Source organism: Myotis myotis, unplaced genomic scaffold, assembly GCF_014108235.1.
Source record: "Myotis myotis isolate mMyoMyo1 unplaced genomic scaffold, mMyoMyo1.p scaffold_m19_p_7, whole genome shotgun sequence".
NCBI classification, from domain to species: Eukaryota; Metazoa; Chordata; class Mammalia; order Chiroptera; family Vespertilionidae; genus Myotis; species Myotis myotis.
In genome coordinates this window covers 29804777-29818417 of record NW_023416379.1, presented here as the reverse complement: position 1 = coordinate 29818417, position 13641 = coordinate 29804777, and the positions used below count along the sequence as shown (strand labels likewise).

General features: G+C 39.9%; 1 protein-coding gene across 1 annotated transcript; it reads left to right on the top strand.

Annotated features, from left to right (window-relative positions):
* Positions 1 to 12213: 12213 nt before the first annotated feature.
* Positions 12214 to 12936, top strand: SF3B5 (splicing factor 3b subunit 5). Its single transcript, XM_036318041.1, has one exon. It carries the CDS (start codon positions 12348 to 12350, stop codon positions 12606 to 12608), a length of 261 nt encoding a protein of 86 aa, XP_036173934.1. The 5' UTR covers positions 12214 to 12347; the 3' UTR covers positions 12609 to 12936.
* Positions 12937 to 13641: the final 705 nt, after the last annotated feature.

The following is a 13641-nucleotide window of genomic DNA, read 5'->3' as shown; positions in this document are numbered from 1 at the left end:
CTAAGATAATTGGTCCTGGAATTAATCCTAAGAAGATTCTAGAATGAGGTTCTGGAATTGATTTACTTGCTGGTCAGATAGCAACAAGAACCCCATCACTAGTTGCAGGTGGAGTAGTGGTAGCTCCTGGCATGCTGTAGAGATGAGATTGCCAAGACGTTCACCTGTGGTGAGTGGGATGGCCTCTGAAAGGAAAGAGATACAGCAGCTAGTGCACTGTCTCTGTCCTTTGAGAATCCTGGGGGAAACAGAAAAAGTAATTATAAACTCTAGAATTGGGAGCCCATTGCTAAGTGACACTGATACACTGAGGAGAGAAAATAACAGGGTCTAATATATCAATCAGCAATTTAGAGCAAAGTGTGAAAGTCAGTGGACCTTCTTGGCAGCATTTAAAGAGACCTTCATCCCCTGCCGCCAGAAGGAGATGGAGCATAGGGTTTAACTGTGAGAGGAGCAAAAGTTCAGAGAAGGCTGAATCCAAAGCCTGGTCAAGTCTCCTAGTCCAGACTCAGAGTCCTCATAGGAAAGGAATAGGACCCTAAGACTCAGAGTGGAGATTTCTGGGTGGATGCCCTTGAGTGCCTTGAGCCCCCAGACTCTCCTGAACTCTCTGGGTCTGCAGAAGTGGGCAACTGTACTTTGTTGGAAGATAGAGGTATTCTCAAAAATTTTGCAAATGCCTCAAGTAAGACAGGTACCTTACAAGGCAATGCCTGTGCTCCCTCAGGATCTGTAGCCATCTGCCTTCCTGTTCACCAAATTGATAACGAGGACCAAATTTCAGCATGACCACACTGGAAAGCACAGAGCCCGCTAAGGAAGGAGAAGGCTTACACACGAAAGTGACCACAGAGTCTTACCAGCATGCACTGCCAGGAGCCGGTGGAGGATGTCTTGAAGTGAATCAGAGGGTGCTGGATCAAAGGGGCAGAATATAAAGCTTATGAAGGGAAAAATTATCAACAGGGAGGCAATATCCTTATATGGGCCCCCAGAGATGGTTCTAATACATAACAGGGATTACCTTTGGAAGATTTGAAAGGCAGTCGTTCATATAAAAACAAGTAGAGATGTCAGCACTGTCCAACAGACCATGGAGAAGAGATTGAGAGGTCAAGAGGAGAAGGTATGCTAAAGAGGGTCTACTACATGAGACTGGAAAACTTTCAGCTGACCATGATCATTGAAAGAGCATTCAGGACTCTATGCATCAAGCAGTAAGAAAATTACTGGAGGAGAGGGGCACCAGAGTCATGGAGAAGCTCAGTGGTGATCTCTGTAGGCCAGAGTTGATGATGAGATGCTGTCATAGAACTAGGATTCCTAATAACCCTGGAGGTGATAGGATCCCAGAATAGCAGAAGCTATTTACCACCCAAATCAAATTGGGTATGATTTCAATAAATGGGCGCCAAATGTGCATTTTTAAAATGTTCTCAGGTGATGCTGACACTGTTGGTCCAGGAACCCTACCTTGAGAACCACTTCTCTAAAGAAGGTATCCAGGAGTGAAGCCACTTGGACACAAGGCACGGCTATCTTCGACTTAGATAATCCCAACCATCTTCCAAAGTGGCTGCATAATTTATAGTATGTGCCCACCAAAAATTAGAGCTCCTTACCACTATGTAGTATTATAAAGCTTTTAAAAGTTTGCCAATATGGTGAGCATGCAGTGGCCCCTCAGTATCTTAATTAACATCCCTCTGTTGACTAATTCTGTTGAGAACATTTTCCATGTTTACTAGCCATCTGGATTTCCTCTGTTGTGAAATGCATGAGCCTGTCAGCCTGCCCCTGGCCTGGTCCGCTTTCTTCCAGCCACCCCAGCTTTCTGGTCTGATTTAGGGTCTTCTCTTTCATGACCCTTGAGTTTGTTTGGGTATCCCAGTGATTCCATAGCAGTGACTGGGGACCCAAAAACATCACTGGTCTTCCCACCAGGTGGGTTCAGATGCCTTCCATTTGTCAGAGATACCACTTCCTCTCACCAGGGGAGTTTGTGCTTTTAGGTATGTTTGAGGGACCTCAGTTGGTGCAAACATAGTAGATGACATTCACTTGGGCCCACTTGAAGGAACAGCTTCTTCAGGACTTAAAATGGCCCTGGAACTAGCTGGCCAGCCACCTTCTCCAGCTCTTGAAGTGTTGCTTGCTGGGAAGCCTTCCTCAGCCCTCCTAACCTTTACTTTTTGGTGAATGCATTGTGTGTCTCACTTAAGAAGCCCTTCTCTATCCCAAGTCGTAAAGATCTTCTCCTCTATTAGTCACTGAGCAATTTTAGAATTTGTCTCATACTAGATCTCATATCCACCTGGAACTGACTATTATGTATAGTGTGAATTAGGAATCCAATTTCATGTTCCCCACATGGTGCACAGTTGTCCTGGCACCCCTTATGGAAAGATTATCATTCCTCCCACTTCCCTGCATATGCCTCTGTCACATATCAAGTATCCCTTTGTGTGTGGGCCATTTTATTTTCTTGTTGCTGGAATATAGAAATGCCATTATTTTTTAATATTAATTTTGTATCCAGCAACTTCCCTTTAGTATTTTAAACTGCATTAATGGGTTTAATATGTTTAATTTTAAGCATTTCAAATGCCTGACCAAGCAAGTTCATGTTCCTAGTAAGAAAAAGCTTCCAAAGCATTTCAAAGGTTCTTGTCAATCTAATTTTAACTTATATATCTGATAAATTCCATTTCTCTTAAATATTGGAATACCACTCACACACTTGCTCACATTCTTACTTCTTTTAATTTGAAATTATAAGTCAATTATACATTTTAAATAAATAGAATCACATCATTAATCTGTCTGATAGTCTAAAATGCCAAAATTTTTTAAGTATGGCAAACACTTTAAATAACATACATAAATAGATTATTCCTAAACCTCAAGTGAAAGTATTAATATTAATGTATGATTTATCATCTTCATATTTAATTATAAATCTTCCTTTGATTGAAGTCACTTCCCACTTTAAATAACATCAAAGGTGATCAGAAGTTCCATTTCAGGAGAACTGAGATTACTACCCAGAACAAATAATTATTACTCTGCATGTCTAGTTAATGTCTTTAAAATTATTTGCCAGTAAGAAATTTGAGACTAGATGGCGACTGGGAGGAGTTTAAGAACAGGGTAACCTTTTCTGAACTACAGGTAGACACCTGAGTTCTTCTAAAAATCATTTCTAAGTCAAGAGTGTCCTCCAAGCCCAAACCCTTCAGATGGCATTTCTCAACCTGCCTCTCTGAGTTCACAAGGTAAACACCAGCCAATAGCCATTCCTTGGGCACACAGCAGGCCCAGGGGTACCCACGTGAACAGCAAGGCCAGCCTTTGGGGGCATGGACCCAAGAAAGAAGCCTCCACAGGCCCTGGAAGTGGGCTTGGGCTTTTGTACTTGGAATTTGTGTTTCAAACTTAGTCTGTGTTTGAGCCAGGAATTGGGGAAGTGGGAGCATGGGTGGGTATGTCCCCTTGACTCATGGAGTTTTCAGCTCAGGGGAGGGAGACAAAACAGTCCTTCTAGAGTGAGGGGGCCCAAGGCAAGGTCCACTCTTGTCTTGGTCTAAGGGCAAAACTGCACTAAAACTAGGACAGAAAGAGTGCTTTTCTGACCTCTTTAAGTAAAGTTATTAAGCCAAATACAAAGATTACCCTAGCAAATTAAGGGACACAAAAGTAGACATGAAAGGGTACGCCAACAGCATTTTCCTATCTTGAGGGCCCCATTGATGAGACTTTAGCCATATGTTTATAGCTCTACAAAACATATCAGTTCTTCAAACAATTAAAGCAGTTGACTCACTGAAACTTGTTATTAAAACAGTCCTCAGCAGCTGTCATGCTAGAATTTCTTTATAGGAGAGACTTAGAGGCAGGTTATCTCTTTGGAAGTAGAGAGACTTGAAACTGCATTTGCACAGTGGTTTACATAAGCTGAAGAAAATGTGAAAGGAACAGGTGGGAGATGGCACCATTGGTCCTTTGCCATAGCAATGTGTGCCAATCTGTTCCACCCCCAAATTCCTTTTTGGCCTGAAACTATCATAAACAACTTAACACCATTAAAAATATTAGTCTTGCTTCTGTGTCATTTGGTGGGAGAGGGGCGGGCTGTGCACAGCATATCAACACAGATGCTTTGGGGGACCTTTAAGTTAGGAAACACTCATAGGTGACATAGGAAGGAGGTAGAATACAAATGAATAAAATTTCAAAAATACATAGAGAAACATGGTTCTGTTTTATAAAATTAAGTGCAACTTATAAAAAGTGAGAAAAACAGACTTTGATAAAGATTGTCATCACTTCTCTTCAATACACAAACCTGTTCTAAAAAGTAAAGATGAAACAGCTTCCATATTGATTTAAAACTGAGAGGCATTAAGTCTTCCCCAGGAACTAGACAAATCTTACACTTGCTCCAATTCAAAGCAAAGGAAAGCTGTAAGTCAGATTCTGTCCTTCCTATTTACCTGTGACTTCTACTCTAGGTAGACTATGATAAACCACATGTTGAATTGGATACCTGAGATGTTGTATAGAAGGCCAGTCCTATCCATTTCATTTCTTGCTTTCAGATTTCATATTCTAATTTCTGATTACTGATGTGATCTACATCTCTTAGGCTTAGGGTAAAAGGTGGTTGTGACTTTGAGGTGGCCAGTTCCAAATAGTAGGGGATACTTTTAAGATTTTGGGTATCTCCCTGCCTAATCCAGTGTGAGAACAATATTCTAATTCAACAAGTATTTATTGAGTGCTGATGATGGGCAAGTCATTATGCTAAATTAATGAAGAAAAAGTTACATATTTGAAAGGAACTTATATTCAAACTAGAGGCCCAGTACATGAAATTCGTGCAAGGGTAGGGTCCCTAGGCCTGGCCAGCCATGAGGGCTGATCAGGTTCCCTGTCTCCCCACCTCCTCCTTCCCTCTCTCCCTCAGCGCTCCCCCGCTGCTGGTCACCCACCACGTTCTGCGCCGCCCCCTGGTGGTCAGTGCACATCATAGTGAGCGATCGAACTCTCGGTCTTCTAGTGGAACTCCCAAGGGGATAATTTGCATATTAGCCTTTTATTATATAAGATGAGATATGCCATATGTAACCAGATTACACCATAATTTATGTAATTATTTTTTTTATTGTTGACAGTAAAGTTGTTTCCAAACCTTTGTTATGAGGCAAGATGCTATCATGACCATGCATTTATTCAATAAATATTTAGTATTTATGATATATCACTCATTAATCTTAGTCCTGAAACATTTCACATCACTGTAACAAATGCAATATGTTTATAATACTTCAAACTTTCTTCGTGAAATTTCTCCTGTGAGAAATATTTAACAATTGTACCGGCTTGTGATTTTGTTATCTCTAAAGAATAGAGACAGACCAGCCTATTTCATCTCAAATAAGGAGTTATGGAATGCATGTCCATGGCAATCAGACCCGCCCCAGGAGAGACTATAAGAAGTTACAGAACCCTTTGTTCTTTTGAAGTATGTGCCCAATTAAAGGCAAAACCCTCCAAAAATGGAAGATTCTAGATCTCCTCACAGATATGAAACCCATGATGGGTGAAAAAAGAAAGCAGGAAATTTTTTTGTAATATGTTTTTATTGATATTAGAGAGAGGAAGGGAGAGGAAGAGAGAGAGCAAAAAAAATCATCAATATGAGAGAGAAACATCAATCAGTTGCCTCCTGTACACACCCCGACCAGGGATCAAGCCTGCAACCTGGGCATGTGTCCTGATTGGGAGTCGAACCCACAATCTTTCAGTGTACAGGGTGATAATCCAATCCACTGAGCCACACCGGCCAGGGCTGAAGATAATTTAAACCACAGAAAAATGAGAATGTCTAGCAAACTTTTTAAAATATCTTCCCTAAATTTAATATCACTTAAATTCCACATCCTTGCTTAATCCAACAAAATATAAAACTCCAAAATATAAAATTTATAATGAAAAGGGTAAGATTATTGGCTTTTCTCCTAAATTATCTAATCTTAACTACTTTAAAACTATAGCAACGCAAATTTTTGTCTTCAGCCTTTCAGTTACAAGGTACCCTTCCTGCTTACAATTGATAAGAAACTCAAGGTGCCTAATTGTAAAATGTTTTCAAGCACTAGTGTACCTTCTGGTGTTAAATACTGTTTTGGCGACCTCTAGTGTAAAACATGGTATCAATGCCTAAACAAGTAGAAAATCCTTTTAATATTTAAAAACTTCCTTTACAGACAAAAGTGGCATGTAAAAAGAGAATATTTCACCAAAGGAAATGTAACTCTAGTTCTCTTTTTCTACAATTAAAATAAAATTTAAATATAATTTCTGGATGCACAGGCATTTGACAATCAATAGGAGGGTGGTTATATGTAGAATATGCTACACCCATGCAATGGAATATTACACAGCTGTAAAACAGGACCAAAAAATGAGGAGCTCTTCATGTACTCATATGGGATAATCTCCATTATATGTCAAAGAAAGTAGATAAAAAACCAAAATAGAACAAAATGCTATACTGAGCATTTTGCTACTACCCAAATTTTAGAAGGGGTAAAAATATATATATTTGTATTTGCTTATTCATCCATTAAAAGTCTCTGGAAGGATACACATAGCATTGGGACGGGAATGAACAGATGTTGGAAACTGCATTCCTTTGTATACTTTAGTGTTTTGAATGATGCTTTGACTATTCACAATATTAAATGACTTCTTAAAAAAGTTAAAGCAGCAGCACAAGAACAAGAAAGATGAAAAAGAAAAAAATGTTGCCTGACATTTCCAGACTTAAAAAAATAGACTAGACAATATGTAATTTCTGTCTAAAACATATTTTTTGTTATAAATCTTTAATCATATATCTTTTTCCATGAATCTTTTCTTGCATATCTTTTTCTTACTCAAATGCCAAATTGTAAGACAGCATTTGATAGTTACATAGAAGCAGCCCAACTGCCAGGATTAACTTGAGGTTATATCTTGGAGCATGAAATAGTCACAGCTGTCCTGGCATGTCTTGATAACAAGTTCACTGATTCCAGACCAAAATTCTTTATTTGCAGCAAATGTAAAGAAATTGTGATATTCCTTACTAGGTCACAATTTAAGACTCAAGGAATATCTTTAAGTAAACAGGGTGGGGCAAAAGTAGGTTTATAGTTCATATGAAAAATAATACAGTAATTAATAAATGAGTACAAGAATAAACTGTTAAAAAAAAAAGAATAAACTTTTTGCATACTCACAACTATAAACCTACTTTTATCCCACCCTGTACATAGCAGATACCCAGGAATAAATCTTAGCGAAAATGTAAAAGATCCAAGTGAAAATTATACAAGCTTTATTTAAAGTCAAAGAAGTAGAGGTAAATAAATGGAAATATATGCTATGTGCATAGGTGAGAAAACTCAATATAGTTATGATGACAATTCTCCCCAAATAAGTCTATAAAGTCAATGTAATTACAGTTAAAATTGAAGCAGTTTTTCTTTTTTGCCGTTGAGGACCATTTGGGGGGGTGGGCGGGGGATGTAGAAAGCACTCTTCAGAGATTTATTTAGCTTTTTTAAATTAATATTTGATTTATTAAAATTAAAAATAAAAAAAAACTGTTCTCCTAAAGCTTTTATATTCAGCTAAAAATCCCAAACTATAAATCTAGCAAATTTTCACAATCACTTTTAAGGGATCTTTGGGTAAAATTTAGTTCCACTCAAAATTTTAACTCTCCAACATTTTAAATCACACTTATAAATGTAATACATTCATTTTTCTTGTAAATATTGTGCTTGTCTGTTTTAAAAAATAAAATCTTTTCACATGCCTAAATTATTTTCACAAAGCTAATTAATTATATTTAAAATTTGTAAGAAGAAAATTTACATATTCCACAGCTGAAGTGCGACACCTCACAATTCTCATGTTGAAGTCCTAACCTCCAGTAACCCAAAATGTGGCTGCATTTGGAGATAAGAAGAGAATATTAAGACACAGACACACACAGAGGAAAAACCATGTGAAGACACAGAGAGGAAATGGCCATCAGTAGGCAAACCAGGAGAAAGAACTAAAAATAAAAGCAACCCTGCCTTCTTCTTGATTTTGTACTTCTAGTCTCCAGAACTGTGAGGAAATAAATTTCTATTTTTTAAGCCACCAGTCTGTGGTAGTTTGTTTTGGGAGCCCTAGCAAACTAATACTAGTACACCTTGGCTCTTAATTGATACATGTAGATGGGAATGTATTACTTTGAATTGGAGGAATTTCCTCATATCCTTAGAGTCATTCTGAAATGATATGGAAATAATATTAATTTTCATGGCTTTGTTTGACTAGTCAATCACAATTTCCATTAGGATTTTACTGATAATTCTAAATTCAGGTAGAAGAGCAAAGGATCCAAAATGTTACAACATTTATGAAAGAAGAAAATTGTATAGGCTTTCACCTATCAGATATCAGGATTTATTATAAAGTTGCAAAAACTAAAATCTTGTGTTACTAAGAAACTAGTATAGACTAAGAAACTAATGGAACATAGACTAAGAAACTAATGGAACAGAATACCCACAAACAGACCTATCCTTATACAAAAGAAGCACTAAAGATGAGTAGGGAAAGGATGTACTGTGTAATGAACGACTGGTTATCAATGGGAACTAGTTAACCATATAGGAAAGTATTAAAAAATTAAATCCCTAAAGCAGCAGTTTTTAACCTTCTTCATCTCATGACCCACATAAACTAATTACTAAAATTTACAGCATACCAAAAAAATATATTGTATTTTTTTTCCAATCTGATTAAAAAAAATAGGTATAATTTTGATTCACTCACACCAGATGGTTATTGTTGTGTTGGCTGTTGTCATTTTTTTATTTGACAATCTAGGGGGAAAAAGGTCATTGCCCCTGACTAAATAACCAGGTATTGCATGTAGCAGTACATCAGTGTAATTCTTGAGGGACACCAGCTGAAAAATCCCTGCACTAAAGCAAAATAAAGCAAAACAAAAACTCCCAGGTGGATTGAAACAATTCTAATAAATTTTTTAAAGAAAACAAAATTCTAAAACTGTTAGAAGACAACAGATAAAAACTCTTTTTTATGGCCCAATGGTAGAAAAAGTTTTGCTTGATTTTATTTTTTTAAACCAAATGCAAAAACCACAAAACATGAAGGAAGGATGACACATCTGACTACTTTAAAGTTGACTTCTGTACAACAAATTATGCCATAAAGAAAGGGTAAAGATGAGCTGAAGACTAGAAAAAGATTTTCATATGGGTCATTTCAAAGAGAGCTTGTGGGACCAAAACCAGGAGCTCTTAATGCTGTGGCCTAAGATTGAAATTCTCCATAGGATATAACAGACTGTTTTAGAGTTATCTTTCTCCCAGTAGAGAGTTCTTTCTATTTGGCTGTCATACAGTTGTTTATCCATAGGATATAATAAACAATAGTGCTATGTTTCCTAAGGAGATATAAGATTTAAAAATAATAATAAAATAAAATAAAAGATTGTGATTGCTTCATAATTGACAAGACTAGTAAACTGACTATACAAATATCTTCTAAAAAATTACTTAAAAACCCCAAATTTCAATTAAAAATGGGCAAAGAATATGAATATGCACAGAGCAGAAATAAACACATTAAAAAGATACTCCGCAGGAGTGGGGGGGGGGGGTTAATAGGGGGAAAAGGGGACATAACTAATACTTTCAACAATAAAAAATTATTTTAAAAAACACAATAAAGATAAATTTTAAATAAGTAAATAAATACTAACACATGAGCTTTTTCACATAAAAAAAGAGTCTCCCTAGTAAGCAAAGATATGCAAATTAAAGGCACAATGAAATTCATTCAACCCATCAGATTTGAAAACTTTTTAAATGTCTGAAGACACCATGTTTTGGGAGGGAAAAAGCAACTTTCATAACTACACATAACATTTATATAAAGCTTTTATATAAAGTGTCATTTATATAAAGCTTTAAAACAGGGTTGGGGATCCAAAGGGCTGTACAAGCCCCAAGAAATCCTTTGGTCTGGCCCTGCCAAGACATTAGGGGTGAGTTAAAGAAATGTTTGATCAAATGTATGATCAAATAATTTTTAATTTGAGAATTTTATATGGCCCAAGAATAATGTTATAAATATCCAAATAGCCCATAGCAGAAAAAAAGGTTCCCCACCCCTGCTTTAAAATGTGCATAACAATAACACTATTGTGTATGGATGCACAAACTCTCAGCAATAAAACAAAAACAAAAAACAAAAACACTGGGCTTGGAAATAATTAACTCTAAATTCAAGATAGTATCTTGAAGTGAATAGATTAGGGAGGGGAACACAGAGAACTTCCATTTTGTTTCCATAGTTTTGCTTCTTTAAAAACCCAAAACAAAAAAAGTTGGAAACAAAAATGGCAAAATAGCAAGGTTTAATATATTTGGACGGTGAATCCATAGGTATGCCTTATAATAGTCTCCACGTTTTAGGAATGAAATGTTTGTTATAACAGGGTTTAATCTGAAGAATAAAACGTGTGGGCGGTTTTTTTTTCATTTTTGGTACATTTGATCTCATAAAGAATATTTTTTGTTTTCTTTTTTCCTCTTTTAAAATTAAAAATTGTTTATCCTTAAAATGTGCAACATAATAAAATGATTACTCCAGTTAAGGTAATTAATATATCCATTTCCTCACATAGTTACCCTTTGTGTGTGTGGTGAGAACGCCTGAAATCTACACTTAGAAAATTTCCAATATTCAATACAGTATTAACTATAGTTTACAACTTTAAAAACTGTTTTCAAGTTATCTTACTCCCAGTAAAGAGTTCTTTCCATTTGGCTGTCATACAGTTGTTGATCCATTCGTCAAATGTATTTTGAGAATACAATCTCTGCCAGACTATGAGGATATCATACAAGAAGCATATGATAAAAGATATCAAAAAAAAGTAAACTTTCTCAAGCAATTTGTATTCGAGTGAGGAAGTTGCTAAACCAAAAAAGAAAAACAAAAGAATGAAATATATAGGATATAAAGGGGTAATAACGAAGAGAAGACATACACGTTGCAAAGAGGAAGGGGAATGTGCATCTGTCGGGGGTAGCCAAAGCCGATTTCAAGGAGATGCTTTTGAGCTGACTTAAGGGAGAAGTGCCTGCCAAGGGTGCAAAGGCATCCCAAGCAGAGGGAACAGTCTGTGCAGAGAACTTGAGAGGCGAGCAGCACGGGACGTGGAGAAGCACAGGCTGGCGCGGCGGGTGGAGTGACGAGCTGGAGGGAGGGTATCAAAATTAGAAGCGAGAGAGGAAGGGGGCTTGATGTGGGCGCCGGACGTGTGGGAACTGGTGCTATACCTTGTTCTAAAGGCAGGAAACGGCGGCCCTGCAAGCGTTGACATAACTTCCACTGTGCACGACTAGTAAGGACCAGAACTCGGTTCTCCGAACCTCAGGGTAATAATCGACCTCTAATTGTGAAGGGGCTACCGTGCAGCCACATTAGCCCCCAAATCAAAATTACACCAAGTTCATTTTCCAAGTTGCCTATTGTGTCCCACTTGAGTTTCCCCTTTTCCGTCGGCCCCAAACCGCCGAAGGACGCAAACCATCTCGATCACCCCCTCCCATTAGGCCGCCCAAGGCCTCTTTTTAAAAAAAAAAAAATATATATATATATATATATTATTGATTCTTTACAGAGAGGAAGGGAGAGAGATAGAGAGTTAGAAATATCAATGATAGAGAAACATCGATCAGCTGCCTCCTGCACACTCCCTACTGGGGATGTGCCCACAACTAAGGTACATGCCCTTGACCGGAATCGAACCTGGGACCCTTTAGTCCACAGGCCGATGCTTTATCCACCGAGCCAAACGGGCCAGGGCCAAAGGCCTCTTAAAAAGCGGCGAGGGCTCCTAGAAGTTTGCACGCAGGAGGCTTCGGGAACTACAAGTCCCAGCATGCAATCCTCCCTGTAAGAAAAAGGGCCACTAAGCGGACCATCGTGCAACGCTCTCCGAAAGCGGGTGGGGCTCTCGATAGGGGCGGCCGACTTATAGCGTCGCCTAGGCAGCTCCAATCACGGGACAGAATACACTTCCGCTTCCGTCTCCGAGTCCTAGAACCACGAATACGCGCAGCTTCGTCGCGGAGACGTCATTCGCCCGCGACAGCACCGGCCCGGAGGTTCGGCGGAGCGGTCCCTCTCCGGCGTGGCTTTCTGGGACGGTTCTCTGTCGCCGCGGCCTCTGACCTGGGAGCGACGAGGAAAGCGGCGAGATGACGGACCGCTACACCATCCACAGCCAGCTGGAGCACCTGCAGTCCAAGTACATCGGCACGGGCCACGCCGACACCACCAAGTGGGAATGGCTGGTGAACCAGCACCGCGACTCCTACTGCTCCTACATGGGCCACTTCGACCTCCTCAACTACTTCGCCATTGCGGAGAACGAGAGCAAAGCTCGAGTCCGCTTCAACTTGATGGAGAAGATGCTGCAGCCCTGCGGACCGCCGGCCGACAAGCCCGAGGAGAACTGAGGCCCCGCCGGTCCGCGCTGTGCGGGAGAGCACCCGCGTTCCTCCGGTGTGCCGTCCCTCCCGCGCGCCCTGACCCCGGGGGGCCGGTTCTGCGCGCCTCCGGCGGCTCCCCGTACACACGTGCTTCCTCCCGGCGCCTCTCCTGACCTGCCTGCGTGTGGACCCTCGGAACACAGCGCTGGGGCCCTTGAGACTGTGACCTTGGCGACCCTGAAGCCTGCGAGCGTCAGGGGAGACGGCACTGGAGTGAGACGGAATAGGGAGTCTCGCTTTTAGCCCGTTGATCGTCGCTGTTGGTTTTTCCATAAAGTTCAGAAAATGTTCAGTCTCTTGGTGTGGGCTACTTGTGTTCGGGTGGAGGGGTTCAGGGAGGGTTCCGGGGACTGCCGTTTCTTGGGAGTCCGAACCGGAAACGTGGGCAGGGGTGTGGGCGCGGGGCCAGCGTTCTCTGCCTGACACTTAAATCCGCCCTGCACAGCCTTAAAAAATGATCCCACCCTGACTTCTCCCAGGAGCCCTTTGCAGGTCCGTAATGCCTTCAGTATTGAGGTTTGTGATCATTGTGTCCCACCATCTTTTTCTCCCATTCAAAAAATCTTTTCTATTATTGCCCTCCTCTCTCTCTGAAATTGCATCCTCTCTTTCTCTTGGGACTTTGTGGACAGGTCATGAGAAATGACAAGCTGTCAAAAGAGTTTTCATTCATTCGACATTCAACAAGTATTTGTTGAGCCCTACATGGTAGGTAGGCATTGTTTCAGGCGTCGGGCCACACGAACTGTAGACATAAGCAAATGTTGTTAGAAGGTCCTGTAGCGAGGATGGGAGTAGGTGGGGTTGCAATTTTAAGTAGAATGCTCATGTTAGATTATTGAGATGGTGACATTTGAGCAATGACTTTAAGGAAGTGAGGGTAATAGCCATACAGAAAACTGAGGAAATTGCTTTCCAGGCAAAGGGAACAGCCAGTGCGATGGTCCTGACCCTGGGATGGTGTCTGGTTTGTTGGAGGAACAGCAGAGGAGTGTGTGGC

Excerpts from the sequence above, each read along its gene's own strand:
- SF3B5 (XM_036318041.1), top strand. The coding sequence starts at position 12,348 with ATGACGGACCGCTACACCATCCACAGCCAGCTGGAGCACCTGCAGTCC.